This window comes from Anomaloglossus baeobatrachus, chromosome 3, assembly GCF_048569485.1.
Source record: "Anomaloglossus baeobatrachus isolate aAnoBae1 chromosome 3, aAnoBae1.hap1, whole genome shotgun sequence".
NCBI classification, from domain to species: Eukaryota; Metazoa; Chordata; class Amphibia; order Anura; family Aromobatidae; genus Anomaloglossus; species Anomaloglossus baeobatrachus.
The window spans coordinates 122971008-122994308 of NC_134355.1; the positions used below are offsets into that span (position 1 = coordinate 122971008).

At 45.8% G+C, this 23301-nt stretch overlaps 1 protein-coding gene across 1 annotated transcript in view; it reads right to left on the reverse strand.

Annotated features, from left to right (window-relative positions):
* The window catches only part of ACSS1 (acyl-CoA synthetase short chain family member 1), a 171042-nt gene that overhangs the window by 125023 nt on the left and 22718 nt on the right, over nucleotides 1-23301 (reverse strand). Inside the window, exon 2 of the mRNA XM_075339418.1 lies at nucleotides 20634-20730. Coding sequence (XP_075195533.1) covers nucleotides 20634-20730 — 97 coding nt within the window. The remainder of the gene's footprint in view (nucleotides 1-20633; nucleotides 20731-23301) is intronic.

The window sequence follows — 23301 nt, forward strand, 5'->3', positions numbered from 1 at the left end:
CATGACACTGGAAACTTGGCACCAAGTCCTGCTTTTCAAAATAGCTCTGCAGCTTTGTGCTCAGTCCCAGCAGGCGACGCTGAATCAGTCAATGAGCACGGGCAGAGCACTTTACTGCAGCATACGAGCTTTTGTTACTTATAGTCTTGTACATGACCCAGTATGCAAGTTTCAAAAGACTTACGAAACCCCCAAATATCCCTCCCAGAATGGAAATTCTACACAGTTCAGCATTCTTTCAAGCCAGATACCAGTCAGACCAGACCATGATGTCTCATAGTAGAAGATCAGTGTGGCGTAACAACAAACAAAACCTTAACCTAATATACTTTTATTAGATAACACAAATAAGACAAAAAATAATTCTATACAAATGCCGCAATAGTACAAAAATATGCACACAGGCGTACAGCTAAAATAAAGCCACCAAAGCAAGTTATGTACTGACAACTGGCCAAACATAATGAATAGGGATGATCGAATACCTCGAATATTCGGCTACGCCCATATTCGACAAATAGGTCGCCGCTATTCAACTATTTGCGAATATTCGATGCGCACTGTAAGTCTATGGGAAACCCGAATAGTTGCCAAATGGCAACTATTCAGGCTTCCCATAGACTTACGTTGCGCATCGAATATTCGCATAGCGGCGACCTATCCATCGAATATTCGCAAAGCCAAATATTGCCGAATATTTGTGATATTCGATCATCCCTAATAATGAATATGAAATCAATCCCTAATCAGAGTAAGGCTGGTCATATATGCTGACCGGCAGCTTATCTCAGGGAGAACAATGCGATGGGCAGTCCGAAATCGGACATGAATGATCAACATCTCTCCTGACCATCACTCAAACAGCATATCCATACACATTAGTCTGTCGGCTGAACCCATCGATATTGGCAGATTCAACAGACATTTGTCTAAAGGCTGCTTTACATGCAGCGACATCGCTAGCGATGTCGCTGGTGAAAGCAACCGCCCCTGTCGGTTGTGCGTCACAGGCAAATCGCTGCCCGTGGCGCACAGCATCGCTCGGACCCGTCACACGGACTTACCTGCCTAGCGACATGGTTGTGGCCGGCAAACCGCCTCCTTTCTAAAGGGGCGGTTCATGCGGCGTCACAGCGACGTCACACGGCAGCCGTCCAATAGAAGCGGAGGGGCGGAGAAGCAGCTGAAAGAAAGACACACCCAGCTCGTTGCCGGAGGACGCAGGTAAGGTGTTGTTCCTCGTTCCTGGGGTGTCACACGCAACGATGTGTGCTGCCTCAGGAACGACGAACAACCTGCGTCCAGCACCATCAACGATATTTGGGATTAGAACGACGTGACAACGATCAACGATTAGGTGAGTAATTTTGATCGTTAGCACGTTTCACACGCAACGACGATGCTAATGAAACCGGATGTGCGTCACGAATTCCATGACCCCAATGACATCTCGTTAGCGATGTTGTTGCGTGTAAAGCCCCCTTAAGGCTGGAGTCACACTTGCGTGTGACTCGTGCGAGTATCGGATTGCACTGCCCAGACCGGCCGCGGCTGTCATGACTGGAGCGGGTCAGCATCATAGAAATACATACAGCGGAGCCGCTCCTGCAGATGAAAAGACAGCCGGTCCGGGCAGTTCGATCCGATGCACGAAAGTGTGACTCCAGCCTAATATTTATGGTAGCCTTCAGACACAGCACATGGTGACACACATGGGGCATCTCCCTGCCACTCCCTTCCTTCCTTTTTTGTTGAAAGGGGAGAACGGCTAGTTAAAAGGGTAGTATGGTACCTAAAATGTCCTTTCTAAATATCTATTTTTACACCCTAATACTTTCGTAGTAGCATTACTGTATTATAAATGCCCTACACTTCTCCCTATCTCGTTAATGTTTTTCACATTAGTTTCTGTGACTCTTCATTTTAAAGGAGTCTTAATGGGTCTCAGAGGATACTGGCGCTGAACTCACTTCTCAGCAGCATCTATTGCCCTTCCCGGAGAAACACATCATCGGGGCTGGGGCAGCACTGAAATTACTTTAGGCCCTGTGCGCACTAGAAAAACGATTTTTCTCAAGAAATTTCTCAAGAGTCTGAAAGATTAGCGCACTTGCGTTCAAAAACCGCACCAATAACGCATGCGTTTTTAATGAATTTTTGATGCGGTTTTTCCGCAGGTTGGTCCCTGCATTGTTTTACCATTATCTATGGCAAAAAACGGCGGTACCTAAACAAACGAAGTGACCTGCACATTCCTTTTCTTACGAAATTCTGCAGAAAGAATGTTCTTGAGAAAAAAACGCAGTGTGCGCACAGGTATTTTTTTTTCCATAGGTTTTGCTGGGGAATGTCTGCAGAACGGTTACAGCCATTTTCTCAAGAAATTTCTGCAGCAAAAACGCAAAAAAAAAAGCAGGTAAAAACGCAGTGTGCACACAGGGCCTTATACTGTTTTTTTCACTGCTGCCCTTTGAAGATGTCCTAGATCTAAGGCCCTGATAGAAACTGTGGGAGCGGTGAGTGCAGCACCCGCTAATTGCTTCCATGTTTGTCACCACAGCTTCTAACTGTGAAACAAGATCTCATCATGGGCGGAAGATAGAAATAGTGAGTGACACCACACAGCTTCTATCACCACCCTCAAATGAATCGTTATCAGGGGTGGCGCTTGTGTCACTCACACAGCTTCTATCACCATCCTCTAATATATAGATTATTTTGTACAATAATGCAAAATCACTAATGACAGAGGTAGATATGTAGGATAAAATGTTTAGTGCATAAATTAGTCATTCTTAGAAAATTCTTTGAATTAATAATAAAAAATAAAACGCTATACATAGATATCCAATAAAGTACAAGAGTTTATAAATATGCAAAATATCCTCCATATAAAATGCTGCATACTATGGCATGAAGGTCTATGTCTCACTCCTAAGTATAGGAGACCCAGACTTGATGCGTCCACACAAAAGACCACACAGGGACTAAAGGTAAGATATTAAACATGGCAAAACTGGATCAAATAAATCACATCACCTCGTGTTTGCACCCGATGTACTTTTTCCTGTCGCTCCATTCGATATGTATCTTATCTTTTGTAGTCCATTGTTTTGGTGGGAAAAATTAACTTGTATTTTTTAACAAGATAACATCTTGCTAACATTTATTGTGCCACTTATAGTCTGTAGTCAGTAAAGCTGGGTTCACACTAAGCGACAGCGACAACGACGTCGCTGTTACGTCACCATTTTCTGTGACGTAGCAGCGACCTTGTAAGTCGCTGTTATGATCGCTGCTTAGCTGTCAAACACAGCAGAAGCAGCGATCATAACGTCGCTGTGCTACATGTGCAGAGAGCAGGGAGCCGCGCTTAGCGCTGGCTCCTTGCTCTCCTAGGTACAGTACACATCGGGTTAATTAACCCGATGTGTGCTGCAGCTACATGTCACAGTGCAGAGAGCAGGGAGCCGCGCTTAGCGCTGGCTCCTTGCTCTCCTAAGTACAGTACACATCGGGTTAATTAACCCGATGTGTACTGCAGCTACATGTCACAGTGCAGAGAGCAGGGAGCCGCGCACACTGCTTAGCGCTGGCTTCTTGCTCTCCTAGCTACAGTACACATCGGGTTAATTACCCAATGTGTACTGCAGCCACATGTCACATTGCAGGAGCCGGCACTGGCAGCAAGGGCGGAGGCTGGTAACGAAGGTAAATATCGGGTAACCAGGGAAAGGCCTTCCCTTGGTTACCCGATGTTTACGCTGGTTACAGCTTACCGCAGCTGCCAGACGCCAGCTCCTGCTCCCTGCTCGCTTCATTTCGTCGCTCTCTCGCTGTCACACACAGCGATGTGTGTGTCACAGCGGGAGAGTGACGACCAAAAAATGAAGCTGGACATTCAGCAACGACCGGCGACCTCACAGCAGGGGCCAGGTCGTTGCTGGATGTCACACACAGCGACAGCGACGGGACGTCGCTGCAACGTCACAGAAAATTGTGACGTAGCAGCGACGTCGTTGTCGTTGTCGCTGTGTGTGACACCAGCTTAAGGTCAGTAGTACCAGACCTCCCGGACTGCTTCCTTAAATCACAGGGTAGAGCATTCATAAGCACTGTGCTACTATGGCTGAGATTACATTGTTATCTCTTTCTAATGGGAACCTGTCAGGTCCAATATGTACCCAGAACCACGAGCAGTTCTGGGTGTATAATGCTAATCTCTGCCTAACTGTCCCTGTATTTAGTAGCATACATAAAGGGATCATTAGAAAAAGTATTTCTAAAGATCTTTATTCATGCTAATGTTATTGTGACGCCCTGGGCAAGCCAGGGGTCACAGGTCACAACATCACATGTGTGGCGCCCCTGACCTGGTCAGGCACCACTGAGTACTGCACCCATGCTGGGGACAGTACAATACAGGTAATCCAGAAGGCTGACAGGGGTGTGGTACACAGGCGCATAGTGATCAGGTCTCACACATGTACCCATGAGAGGACCCCTGGGGATCCCAGGAGGGGGAAAAGCCTTGACCTTCACTGGAATAGTGGAGGGGGCCAAAAGCCTCCATCTCCTCTCAAGGGGTGTGGTAAGAGAATCTGGTTGCTAGGTGGCGTAGGCAAGAACAGGAGAGGAGGGGCAGTGAGTCAGTTAGAGCAGAACTCCATAGGGCTCAGTGAGGAGCAGACCTGTGGGGCTGTTGCTGTCTAACAGCGCCCGCGCAGTGGCTACCGACGGGGGAGAACGGTCACCTAGGAGTGCTACCCGAAATCCATCTTCAGCTAGAGAGAGAGCAACGGAGTGGGAAGTAAGGAGACTGCTAGAGAGCACCAGGCCCAAACGGGCGGCAGATCCCGAAGCGGAGATAGATCCAGCTTTCTTTTGCTAAACCTGCCGGTGTGGGGCTCTCAAAGCCCACACCACAACACCACAAAAGCCGCAGCCACGTAGCCACAGTTAGGGCCCATAGGTCACAGGAGGCAAGCAGCTGGAGTGATCTGGCCCAGGCGACAAGCACACGGCGAACGAAGGGGAGTGAGGCTTCAGCAACTTCCCTGGGTGACCCCCATAGGGACTCAAAGTCGGGGTCACCCCAAACCACCAAGGGCTAAGGAAGGCGAGTTAGTAGTCACCCTCACAAGTCAGCCTGAAGGACACCTGGTTCCCGCCTGGTTCATCCCAGCTACGCCCGGGTTACTCACCCTGCCACCTGAAGTGAGTAAAAACCCTGAAAGACATTCTGCCTGTGTGGAGTTATTCTGCGCCTTGTGGTACTACGCACCTACACAGGGCCCTGGGGCTTGCCTCACTCTCAGGAGGCTATTCCAACTAACTGCACTCACCATCAGCCCCAGGCGTCCCTCAACCTGCAGTGGCGGTCCCTACTGGCCGCAATACTGAGAGTGGCGTCACGACAAGTAGAAGATTTCCTACCTGTGACAGGATCCAGCCGAGTGGAGTCCCTGAAGGTAATGCACCGACACTACACCTGTGGGGCTTCACACATGCACCCCACATTCCCTGCAGGAACACTAAGCTAACCTAAAATCCTTGTTGCCTTCCTCCAGGGGCTGATGTCCACACCAGGGGGTGGGCCAGGCGGTGGGCTCCGCCCACCGAGGAGTTCACAGCCCTGGAGGCGGGAAGAATCAGACAGTTAAGCAAGGGAAGTGAAGGAGTAAACAGTCAAGTAGAAGGAAGTAAAAGGAGAGAAGCTGAAGTGACAGAAAAGTGAGAGTAGTAAAGCCTGAAGTTGGTCCGGGTGTGTGCCCCGGACTGTGACAGCAAGGTCAGCAGACGGCGGTGATAGTCTGCAGGGGGACTGTTTGGAGGTTGCTGGAAGGACCGCGGACGGGTGGTGACCCGGCGGTACTGGAGCAGTATACGAAGAACAGTCAGCACCAGGGCAGGGGCCTTTCGGATCCCGGCAAGGCTAGGAGTCGCCATAATTTGCTAAATCCGTCAGTGAAGGGGACCTCTGTCTCCTAACAACCAAGTCCCGATTGAAGGCAACAGCCCGACCGTGAAGGGGAGACACCGCCACCGCCAGGGCACCAGTTTCCCAGGGCCAGCGCCTGCGGGCAAAGTAGGGCTCCTTCGGCCCAGATTGAAGCCGAGGAGTGGGTAACCGGTGGGGACCCATTGCTACCAAGAGACTTTACATAGGTGCAGGGAAGAGACCGTCACCGCTAACTGCAGGGAACCGCAGCACCGTAACCGTCCGAGGGACCCGTCCAACCAGCCGTTTGTTTACCGAGAACTGTGTCGTGTTTACTGGCTGAGTGAGTACCTCCGTGCCGTGCGGCACAGCGCTGCCCCTGCACCTCCACAGGCCCCATACCCGCCTGTCCACCATACCAACCCCATCACTGGGCCCCGGGATCACCAACACCCCTACCCACGGAGGGGCAAACCAACAACTGGCTGCTCCATACCACCACTCCCGGGCTCCCCAGACAGAGCAGCGGTGGTGTCCACTTAATCACCACAACCGTGGGTGGCGTCACGGACAATAAACTATCCCAAAACCCAATCCCCTTTAACTCACGGGCGAGGAGCGCCGCTCGAGTCCCCGGGATCCGGCCCATCGCTCGAGCCACCGAGCAGCAGCAGCAGGCCGCAGTGCCAGCCGGACCCGAGCAGTGTGAGAGCGCGGCGTCCCCTCCTCCGCCCGCGACATTATATGTTATATCCCCCGACTAGTCCGCCCTCTTAGCATGTTAACACGCCCACAGGGGCGGGATAACAAGCTACTCAATTCAGCATCACCAGCGGTGCCCAGCATACCTGTGTCCGCAGTGAAAACTGAGCTGAATGTCCTGGCACTTCCGGTCATGCGCAGTAGACCTCTCTGAAGGCAGGACGCATACACCCAGCTTCATACTGCGCATGCCCGGAAGTGCCCGACATTCAGAAGCGCGGTCACAGTGGATACAGGTACATGCGGCACCGCTGATGATGCTGAATTGAATAGCATGTTAGTACACCCCTGTGAGTATGCTAACATGCTAAAAGGGCGGACTAGTTGGGGGATATAACACCCTTGAGACTAGTCCCCGAGCTCATTAGCATAAGATAAAAGATCTTTAGAAATACTTTTTATAAAGATCCCTTTATCTATGCTAGTGTATACAGGGACTGTTAGGCAGGGATTAGCAATATGCACCCGGAACTGCTCGTGGTCCTGGATGCATATTGCACCTGACAGGTTCCCTTTAATTCTGAGCAGGAGAGACTGACCTGAGCTTGTAGCAGGTTAGGTAAAGCTGGTGTCCACATGAGGGTTAATAGAATGGATCTTTGGAGCACCAGCTGAAAAAAAATAAAACGGCCACATCGTTTACACTTAGTAGAAGAGTCACAGTCTCCCATACAAAAGCCGATCTCCTGCATTTCTATTCTCTGTCTGTGCAACATATACCATAAGATACATATGTGATGTCGTCCTTGTTTGCTCACATCTATGTGTGGTCATGAAGGGCACAGAAAATCAGAGTAGTACGACACTGCTCGATAGAAAATCTGCAATAGGCATCTTTTATGGTGCGTAAATTAGAATAACTTCTAAAGTGTACAGATGACTAAATTGTGTATAAGAAGTTTAAGTGGATAAATGAAAGACATTACACATACAGTATAAGAGACCAGGCACATCAATGGTTCCACAATAAATGAACTTGTTCTCTTTATGAATTTTGTTATAAGACAATCAACGTAAACTATGTGAGCCCTTTGTTAGGTCACTATTGGGGACAGTGTATAATATTTATTTTTAGGTACAACCCTCCTTATATACCATATTTTTCAGATTATAAGACATATTTTTCCCGAAAAAAATTCAGGAGGAAAATGAAGGGTGCGTCTCTTAAGGAGATTGTAGCTTACGTGGGGGTGGTGGAGAATGGTCACAGGAGGCAGGGGCAGTGCTGCGGGCTGTGCACTGTGAGCTGGGGGCAGTGATGGTGCTTGCTGCAGGCAGTGAGGCAGAGGCCATCCTGAAAATGTCATTGGTGCAAACTTCAAATAATGGCGCCTGGAGTTGGCGTGTGCACAGATGGAGCTCTCGGATCAAGATCTCATCTACGCACACGCCGCCTCTTTCCCATTGATCTCCCAGCAGCGGACTTAAGGAAAATGGTGCCCGGAAGTGGTGCGTGCGCAGATGAGATCTTGGCTTGTCATTGAGCCGATAGCTCAATCTGCGCACGCGCCTACTCTGGGTGCCATTTCTTTGAAGCCCGCACTGCTGACAGTTTCTGGATGTTCCTGCCTCACAGCACGCACTGCAAGCATCTGGGACACCCGCCACACCACCAGCTACATTGTCCTATTTCACCACCGCCCCTGCCTCTTGTAACCCCGCTCCACCACCGCTGGCACCCCCCAGTAAGACACCACCGTATTACAAGATGGACCCCATATTTTATTTCTTACCTTTTTTTCTCTAAATTTGAGGATCATCTTATAATCCGATGTGTCTTATAAAACAAACATACGGTACTTCTATTACCTTGAAATAATTCATTACCCCCTACTCCTCTCTCCTACAGCACCAAGAATTGAGCACAGATTTAGACCACCAAAATTAGTGCCAATACGCCTACACAATTTTACATCACCGGAGTAGTTTTAATAGTAATAATTTTTTCTTATTTTCTGTTGTCCAAGTCACACCTGACTTATAGTCTGAAAAATATGGTATCTAGCAGAAATTTTGTTACTTTAAAAAATATCGCAGTCCGAGGTTCCTATTGGAGCATAGGTAAATTTGACAGGTATTATGTGTTGTTCCTTTTTGTAAAAATTATTATGACCATCAAAAACACCACTTGAGTGTGACAGAAAAGAGCTTTCGCATGTCTGAACAGAGCCTAAGGCTGGCGTCACACTTGCGAGTGCCTCACGTGTATCTCGCGCGAATCTCGTGGTGCATCACCCGTCATGGACTCACACTCTCCTCACAAGAGCGTCTCAGCTGCGTAGAGATACATGCAACCGACCCGCTCCTGTGAGGAGAGTGTGCGGCCGTGACGGGCGATGCACTGTGAGACTCACGCGAGGCACTTGCAAGTGTCACATCGGCCTAACCTGGATTACCCTTCAAAGGTATAAATGCCACTCATTCATCACTTGTACGAGTGTTACAACATCAAGTCTGGTTCATCTTTCTGTCCCACTACTACATATATTACAAGTAATGCCTCTTGTCGGTTCTGAGTCGCCCACAGAGTGACGTATCCGCCTTTGTGAGTTGCCAAAATTTGAAACCTTGTTCTCTACTAATCACTGAAAAAAAATGTTAACCCTTTTAGAATTACCTTATTTAACTTTATATATAATGAAGAGTAGAATTATAAATGACAGAAGGGCCTGAGGGCAAGGTGTCATAGAAAAATCTCACTGAGAACGCCAACATTTATATAAACTAGTTCCTTTGAATATTTAGAATTTCCTGAAAAATCCACAATCAGGTAATGTGTCAAGTCATCTGTAAAGCAAACATCTCGGTGTGCGATCTCATCAAGTTCATTCTTGCCAAATTGTTCAGGCCGTTCCTCTTTTTGATCTTCAATGAGCTCTTAAAGGGATAGGATAACAGGATAACACATTCTGACAAAGAAATGAAGCTGTATTGTCTACACAACTGTTAAGGGCACTTTACACTCTGCGATATCGCTACCGCTATTGATATCGCTAGCAAGCGTACCCGCCCCCGTCGGTTGTGCGTCACTGGCAAATCGCTGCCCGTGGCACACAACATCGCTAACACCAGTCACACATACTTACCTGCCTAGCGACGTCGCTGTGGCCGGTGAACCGCCTCCTTTCTAAGGGGGCAGTTCGTTCGTCACAGCGATGTCACTAAGCGGCCGCCCAATAGAAGCGGAGGGGCGGAGATGAGCAGGCCGAACATCCCGCCCACCTCCTTCCTCCCTCATTGCGGGCGGCCGCATGTACGGTGATCCTCTTCGTTCCTGCGGTGTCACACATAGCGATGTGTGCTGCCTCAGGAACGACGAACAACCTGCCTCCTGCACCAGCAACGATATTCGGGAAAGGAACAACTGGACAACGGTCAACGATATGGTGAGTAATTTTGATCATTAACGGTCGTTCGTGCGTTTCACACGCAATGACGTCGCTAACGAGGCCGGATGTGCGTCACGAATTCCGTGACCCCAACAACACCTCGTTAGCGATGTCGTTGCGTGTAAAGCGGCCTTTAATCATTTAAAGATTAAGAAGTCAAACAATTCGACTTTACACCTATTTGTTATATATAATGTGTCCAAACAATTAGCAAACTACAAATCAAAAGCAGGTATCACATTGATGCCAATATTGATAAATGATTTCCAATCATTTACAATAGGTATATAGGTTCAGGGTTACCATAATTTCTTTTTGTCTCCGTAAAGTCATGTGCCACTTCCCAAATCTAAATCTTATGCCTCATTCTAATTTACACATTTCCATTTAAGCTTGATTATTACTGCCAACATTAAAAAAAGCCTGTTTTTTTGGGGGTTTTTTTAATAAATCTGTGTATATGTGTATGAAATGTAGTGTGTATGCGTTACTGTAGTCACCTACCGCCACCTTCTCCTGGATCCAGCTCTGTTCTGCTTCTCTTCTCAGTGACGTCACCTCTCTTCAGACTTGCCGCCTCACTCTATGTTTTACGTGTGAGTGGAAGTCTCTTTTACAGTGTAAGCCTATGAAGCCTTGTTCTGACGCTGGATATAGACTTAAATTTTAAAAGACACTACCAGATCACACAGAGCACAGTGTGACCCGGAGAGTCAGAAGAGCGGTGATGTCACTGGGAAGAGCAGCAGAACAGCACTGGATTCCAGAGAAGACGTGGTAGGTGACTATATTAACACCCACACCCTATGCTACATGCACATATACACGGATATTTTTAAAAACAATCTTCATGGGAGGGCTTCTTTAAATTACTTCTATCACAGGTAGACTAAAGCCACAGGCATATTTCCTCTACCATACCCTAGGCACCTGGCCCTACAAAAATCATTGGGCTCATAGCAAAAGTCCTAATTGGGCTACCGTAAAATTTTCAGCAGGGTTACGGCAGAATACGCACTCACTTCAATACCCCTTTAATGGTCCCTAAACAGTATGAAACCCCCAAAATGTCCTCCACATACATTATAATATTCTGACAGTGAATTCTCCCACAGTACCTCACATATGCACATTATGATGACCCCACTGTGCCCCACTGTGCTCCCAACCCAGTATGTTGCCTCACTGCCCCAAAACATTATGATGTCCTCACAGTGCCCCTAGCACAATATGATGTCCCATAGTGCCCTCAGCACAGTACACTGTGTGCAGAATTATTAGGCAAGTTGTATTTTAGAGGATTTTTTTTTATTATTGATCAACAACTATGTTCTCAATTAACCCAGAAGACTCATAAATATCAAAGCTTAATATTTTTGGAAGTTGGAGTGTTGTTTTTTTTTAGATTTGGCTATCTTAGGAGGATATCTGTTTATGCAGGTGACTATTACAGTGCACAATTATTAGGCAACTTAATAAAAAACAAATATATTCCCATCTCACTTGTTTATTTTCACCAGGTAAACCAATATAACTGCACAAAATTTAGAAATAAACATTTCTGACATGCAAATATAAAACCCAAAATAATTAGTGACCAATATAGCCACCTTTTTTATAATGACACTCAGCAGCCTACCATGTATAGATTATGTCAGTTGCTTGATCTATTTACAATCAACATTGCGTGCAGCAGCCACCACAGTCTCCCAGACACTGCTCCAAGAGGTGTACTGTTTTCCCTCCCTGTAGATCTTATATTTTATGAGGGACCACAGGTTCTCTATGGGGTTCAGATCATGTGAACAAGGGGGCCATGTCATTATTTTTTCATCTTTTAGACCTTTACTGGCCAACCACGCTGTGGAGTAGTTGGATGCATGTGATGGAGCATTGTCCTGCATGAAAATCATGTTTTTCTTGAACGATACCGCCTTCTTCCTGTACCACTGCTTGAAGAAGTTGTCTTCCAGAAAGTGGCAGTAGGTCTGGGAGTTGAGCTTCACTCCATCCTCAACTTAAAAAGGTCCCAAAAGTTCATCTTTGATGATACCAGCCCATACCAGTACCCCACCTCCACCTTGCTGGCATCTGAGTTGGAGTGGAGCTCTCTGCCCTTTACTGATTCAGCCTCTGGCCCATCCATCTGGCCCATCAAGAGTCACTCTCATTTCATCAGTCCATAAAACCTTTGAAAAATCAGTCTTAAGATATTTCTTGGCCCAGTCTTGACGTTTTATCTTATGTTTCTTTTTCAAAGGTGGTCGTTTTTCAGCCTTCCTTACCTTGGCCATGTCTCGGAGTATGACACAGCTTGTGCGTTTTGATACACCAGTAACGTTGCAGCTCTGAAATATGGCCAAACTGGTGGCAAAGAGCATATTGGCAGCTTTACGCTTGATTTTCCTCAATTCATGGGCAGTTATTTTGCGCCTTTTTTGCCCAACACGCTTCTTGAGACCCTGTTGGCTATTTGCCATGAAACGCTTGATTGTTCGGTGATTACGCTTCAAAGGTTTGGCAATTTCTAGACTGCTGCATCCCTCTGCAAGACATCTCACAACTTTAGACTTTTTAGAGCCCGTCAAATCTCTCTTCTGACCCATTTTGCCAAAGGGAAGGAAGTGGCCTAATAATTAAGCACACCTTATATAGGGTGTTGATGTCATTACACCACACCCCTTCTCATTACAGAGATGCATATCACCTGATTTACTTAATTGGTAGTTGGCTCTCAAGCCTATACAGCTTGGAGTAGGACAACATGTATAAAAAGCATCATGTGATCAAAATACTCATTTGCCTAATAATTCTGCACACAGTGTATAATTCTCCTGTAGTGCCTCCCAGACAATGCATCCATAGATGCATGCACTACTCCCTCACACTCATTATGAGCCCCCCACAGTAATATCTGCTCCACAGAATAATGCCCTAACAGACATTATGAGGCCACACAGCCCCCACACAGTATGATGTCCCCCCACAGCCAAAACACAGTATGATTTTCCACATGCAGTATGATCTCCCCTCCCTCTTTGGAAGAAGAACTAAAGTTGAGATGTTGAGAACTGTTTATGCAGCGGTCTGCCAAAGAGACTAAAGGGCACGTTACACGCTACAATATATCTAATGTTATGTCGTCGGGGTCACGTCCTAAGTGACGCACATCTGGCATCGTTTGACATATCGTAGCGTGTGACAGCTACGAGCATCTGTGATCGAGCAAAAATACTCACCTTATCGTTGCTCGTTGACACGTCGCTCATTTTCTAAAAATCGAACGTCCTTCTGTGCGCCGGTTGTTCATCGTTCCCGGGGCAGCACACATCGCTCCGTGTGACACCCCAGGAACGATGAACTGCATCTTACCTGCGTCCCGCCGGCAATGCGGAAGTAAGGAGGTGGTCAGGATGTTATGTCCCGCTCATCTCCGCCCCTCCGCTACTATTGGCCGGCCGCTGTGTGACGTCGCTGTGACGCCGAACGTCCCTCCCCCTTCAGGAAGTGGATGTTCACCACCCACAGCGAGGTTGTTTGGAAAGTAAGTACGTGTGACGGGGGATTACAACTTTGTGCGACATGGGCATCAAATTGCCCGTGCCGCACAAACGATGGGGGCGGGTGTGGGGCTTTAGTGCAGCAGATGAAAGACACATCTGTCTGAAATTATATAAAGAGACAAAAGGAGTTACAAAAGCTTAGATCACAGAATATCTGTGGTTTGTTCTACAAGATGTTTGGAACAATCTCCCTGAAATGTTCCTTCAGAAACTGTGTACTTGAAGAATTAATGATGTTTTGAAGGCAAGGGCTGGTCACATCAAATATTGATTTGACTTAAGTTTCTCTTTTGTTCATTTACTTTTCATTTTGTTAATTGATAGAAATAAACTACAGTAATAACAGTTGTATTTTGGAAAGCATTCTTGCTTTGCAGCATTTTTTTCACACCTGCCTAAAACATTTTCACAATACTACATATAAAAAAGTAAAGAAATCTGTCTTTAGGCTATAGGTCAGATAGATGATGTCTGATTTGTCCTGACATGTTGAAATGTGTAAATTAGTTTATGAATGATTCCACAATACAAGAATTATAGAACCTTTGCAAGAAGAGTTCTAATGAAGAGCGTGTGGAATCCTAAGGCTATGTCTGCACAGTGCGTTTTTCGCTGCGCTTTTGCGCGTTTTTCGGGTGTGTTTTTGGGCTCAAAACTGCATGACTTTGCTTCCCCAGCAAAGTCTATGAGTTTTAATTTTTGCTGTCCTCACACCACTTTTTTTTTAAGCTGCGTTTTTGAGCTTAAAAAAAAAAAAAATGGACATGTCAATTCTTTCCTGCGTTTTTCTGCGTTTTCCCCCATGCAATGCATTGGAAAAACGCAAAAAAGCGCAGAGATGAAAAACGCAGCAAAACGCAGCCAAAGCCGCACCAAAACGCATGCGTTTTTACCAGTGCATTTTTTTGCGCGTTTTTGCAGCGGGTGTGGTTTTATGTGTTTTTGTGCGTTTTTAGCGGCCAAAAACTCAGCGTCAAAAAAACGTAGCATGGACACATAACCTAAGGTGGGCTTTACAAGTTGCGACATCGCTAGCATCGGCTAGCGATGTCGCGTGCGATAGCACCCGCCCCCGTCGGGAGGCACGATATGTGGTGAACGCTGCCGTAGCGAACATTATCGCTACGGCAGCGTCACACGCACATATCTGTGCTGCAACGTCGCTGTGACCGGCGAACCGCCTCCTTTCTAAGGGGGCGGTTCGTTCAGCGTCACAGCGACGTGACAGCAGCGTCACTGAACCGCCGCCCAATAGAAAAGGAGGGCCGGAGATGAGCGGCCGGAACATGCCGCCCACCTCCTTCCTTCCTCCTTTATCGGTGGATGCAGGTAAGGAGATGTTTGCTGTTCCAGCGGCGTCACACATAGCGATGTGTGCTGCCGTAGGAACGACAAACATCATCGTTACTGCAGCAGCAACGATAATTGGGAAGAGGGGGGCATGTCACCGATGAGCGATTTTGAACGTTTTTGCGACTATTCAAAAATCGCTCATAGGTGTCACACACAAAAACATCGCTAAAGCGGCCGGATGTGCGTCACAAATTCCGTGACCCCAGCGTAGCGTGTAAAGCCACCTTAAGAGTTCAAATAACTGTTCTGAAAGATATAATAAAGAGCTAAACGTCACAAAATGTAATGAAAAAAATTACAACTATCTTTGACACCTCCTCTTTTAAGTGCATTGTTCATTTGTTGACATTTCTAACAAATGGTAGTTGCCAAACTGGTTTATAAAAAGGAGGCGTTCTGCCCATAAAGTTGTGGCACAACATGCCCTGCATTCGATGACAAAGATATCTGACTTACTAATAACAATCGGTACTTTCTAAAACACTGTGACAAGTATATAACCTTGTGGGAAGAAGCTCAAGAGTAGAGATGAGCGAACCTGAAACGTAAAGTTTGGTGTCTGTACCAAACAAGGACTTTACTTAAAAAACACAGTTCGAGTTCGGAGTTCGGGAACTTTACGTATGTAAACCACTTGAATGAGCATGGGTGTGCTCGAGTACGCTCGGTGCTCAGCCCAGTGCGAGCCCCTTGCAGTGTTTGGATGGCTCGCCCTGGGAGTAACAAGAATGTTATCAGATGTAGTGTGCACCAAAAAAAAAAGAAATGGAAAAACCTCGCCCACCCTCCCCCGGACGTATTCTGTTCAAGTTTGGCTGCATAGTGAAGAGCTTAACTGCCCAATTAATTACTTCTATTGGGGTACAGGTCAAGTCCGGGTCCAGAACTGAAGTTTATCCGGATGAACGCGCCAAACCAAACTTCCACAGTTCCGCTCACGTCTACTCAAGAGTTCTCCTATCTGTTAGCTATCAGAAACCCATGTTTAATAAGGGTCGTTTCAACAACATCACATAGTGCTCGCTTTGCTCCATTTCCATGCAGCAATCACTAGCACTACACTCACCTAACAAGTGTTAATATGATCATTAGCATACAACTTCATTATTGCTGACAACATATTCCTATTTACAATGTGTGATAATCTGCCATCGCAACATGATTTATATTTTTGCATAAAACATGAGATGGAAAGGAACATTAGCTCATAAGTCCTTTGCTCGGTAGAAATGTTTACATGGATTAATGATAAGGAAAGTTCCCTAATAACATTTACCTGCCTGATGATCAGCTTGTGTGAAAAGACCATAGAAATATAGAGATGCTAGTGATGAGCGAACACTACCATGCTCGGGTGCTCAGTACTCGTAACGAGGAGGTCGGACACACAGACGGGTTCGCCTTGAGTACCGAGTATAATGGAAGTCAATGGGAAACTTGAATTTTTTTTTTGCAAGATCTTCCGGACAAATGCTTGAGTTTCCCATTGACTTCCATTATGTTTAATAGTGGAGTCAAGACCGTCCAAGTCTTCAACCTGCCCATTTTAAGTACCAAGCTCCTACGCATGGTAGAGATCACTCATCACTAACAGATGGCAAAAAAGTTGTTCAAATAAAAAAAGGGACAATAGTGCACAGAATAGGGTGATACAATGGGAGGATACAACACCTATAGAAGCATAAAAATCCATTGCTACTGCCTCATGGCTGGAGGAGAGAGATCCTTCAGAGGTTAATTTTCCAAAAAAAGATGAATCATTTCTTAATTATACCTTGAGAAAGGCATCGGTTCAGTGCCAAAATGTGTTGGTGAATAAAAAAACTCAAATATCACGCCAAGACTCGTTTGTTTCGCCCCGCAGTCTGTATATCATGACTCATCATCGTCTTTTGGGAAAAAAAGATGTTGGTTGGTTTGTATAGAGCAGGGTTCGGGAACCTATAGCTCACGAGCCCGATGTGGCTTCTTTGATGACTCCATCTGGCTTGCAGACAAATCTTTAATAGAAAAAAATACCTTATTTTCCAGTTTGTAAGATGCCCTTTTTTCCCCCAAAACTGAGGGAAAATGGTGGTGCGTCTTACAAACCGCATATGGCTTACCAGGGCATCAGTGGCGACGCAGGGTCAGCGATACTGCCGGTAGACTGCAATCTGCTTTGAATCTCCCGCAGTTGTTGAGATCAACTTCAAGAAAATGGTTGCGGAGGCAGCGCATGCGCAGATAGGATTCTGCGGCAATTTTCTTGAAGTCCATCGCGTCCATCCGCACCTGTGCCACGGCCATTTTCTTGAAGTCAAGCTCAAGAGGGAGCAAGAGGGAGTTTCAAAGCAGCCCGTCGGCAGATCAATGACGCCTGCCGCCATGACACCCCAAGATACTGCAGCAGTATCGCCTACCCTCTGCACACTCCCTCTCTTGAGCCGCAACACCCCCTCCTCCGTGCCCGCACCATCGCCTAACCTGCCTCCTCGGACCTTCTGGGCAACTCCCCAACCGCCACCCCCCCCTGGTGAGTATGGCTCTCACAGAATTACATTTATAAATATGTGGCATTCATGGCTCTCTCAGTAAAAAATGATTCCCGACCCCTGGTATAGACAATGGATGATGCAAGTACTTCCGAACAAACAAAAAAAATGCATATCCAAAGAGATCCATAAATGAAAAGGCTTTCTCTGATACGAAGGGCTTGTTCACACATTGCTTTTTTCCTATTTTTATGTTTTTTTGCTGCAGCCTTCAACCTTCAAAGCATTTTTCAAATCTGCAGCATGTCAATTCTTTCAGCAGTTTTCCAGCATTTTTTAGTTATTCAAATGAATGACAAAAAAAAACACATCATAGACGCATGCAAAAAAGTGTGCATTTTAGGCTCCTTTCACACGTCAGTGATTCTGGGACGTTTGTGCTTTTTTTAAACGTACCAGAATCACTGACATACGCAGACACATTATAATGAATGGGTCTGCTCACACGTCAGTAATTTTTCACTGCACGTGTCTCCGTGCGGCGTACCCGCGTGTGCGTGATTGCTGCAGGGAGACATGTCCATTTTTTTCTGGCATCACTGATGTTCCACAGACTACGCAGTGGTGTGGTCCGTGAAACACGTGCCAGAAAAAAACGTGCATTTAAAATAATAAACATTTTAACTCACCCGGCGTCCAGCGATGTCCTCTGCAGCCCGTTGTCCCTGCTGCTTCTGTGCCGGCTGATTACTGTTGCGCATATTCATTATGCGCGACACAGCCGACCTGGAAGCAGCTGCTGCGGAGGTCACCGCCGGCCGGATGCTGCACCGCGGGAGCGATCAGCACCATGGACAGCGGGAGCGGGCGCTGGCGAGTTGATTTCTAAGTGCAATCACGGGCCACGGAGAACGGAGCCCGGATTGCACTTAGACAACCCACGTGTGCCGAGATTCACGGCACATGCAGGGACATGTGCGTGTTTTACACGCCAGTGAAAAACGTCACTGTTTTTCACTGACGTGTGAAACGGGCCTTACGCAGCATTTTTCCTGCCGACACTCTGGATTTTGCAGCATAAAAAAATCTGCTGTGAGTACTAAACATATGCACATGAGCTACCATAATACGGGTTATTCTTAGCTACTTAAAATACTCATAAGCTGTATAAAAAGCTGTAGAAAGCGGCAGGTTCTCCAGTGCACATGGCCTGCATATTAGATGTAGAAGGTCACTGGTTACCCTGGATTAATCTCCATTCCGTCTCTTTGCTGACCAGGCTTCATGCTGTGGCCGACCTCCACCCAGTGCTGCGTCTGCTCAATACACACTATACAGATCTGCCTACTATTGATAACAGACATGCTGCTTTTTGGTTGTTTTTTTGGGGTTTTTTTTTTTTTTTTTAAGTCCGAAGACAATTTGGACATGTATGAAAGTGTTAGCTGATAGCCAAGAATATTTTATATTGTATCATGTTTCTATGTATCATTAAATTGCATACTGAATTATACTCCATCACACTAGCTCTACGAGAGGAAAAGCAACAAACTGGACCAATCTCAACAGACTGGGCCATTACTATCATGTCTGTACAAATATAGAAGACATGAATTTTAGGTATAGCACGTTTATTGTCATATAATATATGTAGCTCGGTGCATAAATCAAACCTTTATATATGGGTTTCATTTTTGAGAACTCATATCTATGTAATTCCTGACATTTTACAAGATACTTTCCATCATGAAGGCCTACGGCAAAAGTAACATAAGTCAAATAGAAGTGGGTAACCTCGGCTGGAAAACTGCACCAAAACTAGACAATAAACAGGTCTTAACTAGCCCACCCAAACACCACTGGTTCTGACACAATAATGGTGCCCATAGGTCCAAAAAAAGAAACCTCTGATTTAAAGGGAACTTGTCACATGAAAAAATGCTATTAACCTGCAGATATGAGGTTAATCTGCAAGTTAACAGTGTTTGGAACCTGCCTGGTGCCTGCACATTGAACCCCGCTGCTGGGAGGAAATTAACTTTAATCCTCCCGGCAGTGTTCAGATTTCAGTCAGGGGGACAGCACGGGTTCAGTCACTGCTCTGTGTATGGAAAGCAGAAGCTGTAACCACGCCCCCCACACTAACTGACAGCTGCTCAGTATTGGAACCAGCTGACAGTCTGTGTGGGGGCGCACAATTACAGCCACCGCTCATGATATAGCAGTGACTGAATCTACACCGGCGCCTCCCTGTAACTGAATCGTGAACACTGCCGGGAGGATTAAAGTTAATTTCCTCCCAGAAGCAGGATTCAATGTGCAGGCGACAAGTAGGTTTCAAACACTATTAACCTGCAGATTAACCCCATAATAGCTTGACAGGTTCCCTTTGAGAAGATTTGAAGCCCATCCCTAAAGCCCGCTTTACACATGTCGATATGTCGTGCGATTGCATTTGCCCGTGTCGCACAAAGTCGTAATCGCCTGTCACATGTACTTACCTTCCAAATGACCTCGCTGTGGGCGGTGAACATCCTCTTCTTGAAGGGAGAGGGACGTTCGGCGTCACAGCGACGTCACACAGCGGCCGACCAATAGAAGCGGAGGGGCGGAGATGAGCGGGACATAACATTCCGCCCACCTCCTTCCTTCCGCATTGCCGGCAGGACGCAGGTAAGCTGCAGTTCATCGTTCCCGGGGTGTCACACGGAGCGATGTGTGCTTCCCTTGGAACGATGAACGCGACGTGTCAACGAGCAACGATAAGGTGAGTATTTTTGCTCAATCACAAACGCTCGTAGCTGTCACACGCTACGATATGTCAAACGATGCCGGATGTGCGTCACCAACGACGTGACCCCCGACGACATATCGTTAGACATATCGTAGTGTGTAACGTGCCCTTTACGCTAGGGTCAAAAACTCAATGAAAAGGTATCATCATAATATACTAATGAGATGACACACGTACAATGATAACATCACTGTTTATGATGTAGACATTCACATGTTTTGCAACAGCTATAGAAAATGACATTCATATGTTTTGTACACACAGCTCAAATTCTATCATTTTTATTCTAATTAGAATTGAAGAGACAAGAAGGAGGTTTAGTAAGAATGAAACACAAAATATGTAAAAGTGACCTACCTGTATGTGATCTTCACATGAGTCCCCGGCTCATCCCTTTCCCAAATTAATGCAACTCTTTCTGGACATTGATGCACATGCTTGTCTAGACAATTCACTAGCAATGGAGAAAGGGTTTAGCATTAGAAAATCTGAAAACATGTACAAATACAAATATAAAATATATATGTCAGTAGTATCAATCATCAAAGAGCCTGAAATCAGACTCATCCTGCCATGACATCATGAAATAATGGCGGAATTAGCATGCTGACATTTATACCTACAAACAGGAAGAGACCCGTCGATCAAGCAGAGTCAGAGAAAAGCATATGGCAGACATTTCTACCAATGCCCGAGTCTTTTTGAAACTATAGTTTTTATTCATGATTTCCAGGAAAGAAGGGGTTAAGTCGCACTTTATGTCTTGTGGTATTCCTTATCATTTTTTCCACCAAATTCTGCAAGATGGCACACTCGGTTCAAGAATTTTTCTCAAAGTCAAAAAATGGTCTTTATTTTTGTCTTGGATATTTCTTGTTACTTTTTAGAGGCAAAAATTCACACATTTTACAAAAGTGCACCAAAATTTCAGGTGTACAAAAAAGCATGCCAGTTGGGGTACACATACAAAATAGAAATATGTGCAAATTAAAAGAATTAGTCTCAATCGAAAAACAGGTGGAAAAACATTAAATAAAACTAAAGATAAAAAGGTGCAAATACAATAATAAAATGGACCCTATGTCTAGGATAGAATAAGTCTGCTGGGAGGTTTAACCTCTAATGGGATGGTTCACTACTCTGCAATAGTGGCCACATCCCTGTAAAACTGATAGGGAAAGCTTTTTCTAAATACCTTGTGTTGCCAATTCTGCCTGTGAGTGGTGCTATTGCGGTCCATTCATCCTCATGAAATGACCCCCCCCCGGGCTCCGTGACCTCTTCCAGTTTACCTGACATCACTGTGGCCGCCCCCAGTTTTCCTAAGTTATTGAGCTGTGGGTGATATTTCACTGCTCATCACGGCCCAGCATCACTCCTGCTTGCGGTGCACTGCAGTGATTGAGAGCACATGCAACATGCTGTGCTGTGATGCTGGGCTGTGATGAGCGGTGAAACGCTGCCCACAGCCCAGTCACTCAGGAAGTCTGGGGCCCGGGCTCGGGGATGTTGGGTCAACAGGAAGTTGATGTGACATCACCGGATCTCAGCGGCCACAGAGCCCGGGGGGGTCACTTAATGTGATGAGCGGACCGCAATAGTGCTACTCAAAGGCTGAATTGGTTGAACAATGTATTTAGAAAAAGCCTTACCTATCAGTTTTACAGGGATGTGGCCACTATTGCAGAGTAGTGAACCACCCTTTTAAGGTTTGATCGAGCTCTCTGATTAGAGAAATATTCTTGCCTAGAAAAATACTGCAAACCTAACAAGCTCCATTAAAGTTCATGAGGTCTGTTAGTGCCTACTTAGATCCATTGGAATTTATTCCTGGCAGTGACGTTCCTCAGTTATACCTCATCAGTTGGAAATATGTCCACATTGTCCATAATGTGTACACGGGTTCACAGAAAACAGTTTCTTCCAGTCCTTTGACATGATTTCACACTAAACATTCATTTTATTACACAGATTACATAAGCATTTGAGCCCAATGTAGAGCAGGAAGAGCTGTAGGAGCCATAGTCCTGAAGTCTGAGATATGTTTGTGGACTAAAGTACAGAAGCAATTTCTTCATATTTCCGCGAGTCCATTCTGGAGTTTAATAGGATTGTCAGGTCCCCTCCGGCTCACTCCTGGCTGCCTCTATAAGCCGCTTGTTGTTGGTCCATTACATTCCACGATGGCCGCTGGGGTCCCCAACAGGTCATGTTGTTGTTCTGGCAGGCGGCCTGTTGAGCCATGCCAACCTAACCATCTGTCAATCATGCAAGGCCCAGAAAAGTAGTCACAGCAATCTTCTGTAACTGCAGAACACAGACAAGCTCTCAGACCGTAAATTCTCAGAAACTGACTATGGAAAAAGGAAAATTTCATACCGTTCAGTCCAAAGAATTTTTCAGTGGAATTTCCTTTGACAACAGGAAAGAGTTATGATTATAAAGTGTGTCTTTTCCAGGTAGATCGAGTAACATTTATCAAGAAGACAAAATGTGATTTTGCAAAAATTGTTGTAAATTTCAGGTGCACTTACACCGCATTGTCAGGGAATGCTGGTGGAATAGCCTGGAAGGATTTCACAACATATCCCTCCAACGTATGACTCCTAGATATGCCTGCTGATGTTCTGTTCTTTCATTTAGTGGCATATGTCACCCATAGGCCATCATGGATACATAGACTTTACTTACAGTATATGTTTTAGCTGTATGCTTCTATATGAAATAGTGTAGTAGATTGTGGTATTGTATGGAGCAGAAATCAAGATATGCAGATGTATAGCTACTAATAGTGCTTTTTGTAGAATCGCGCTTCATTCCTTGTTAGGTTTGCCTTTTTTGTATTTGCTTCAGGTAAAAGCCTGCACTAACCTCAGTAAAATATCTTCAGTGCAGAAATAAAGATATGGGTAGTGGGGTAAAACTGTGCCCTACTTTCCTGACTTAAAAATAAATTGTTCTACTTTTGTAGAAATATTTGCAACAATTTTTTGCTTCTCGTCACCGTTAAAGTACTGTATTTCAC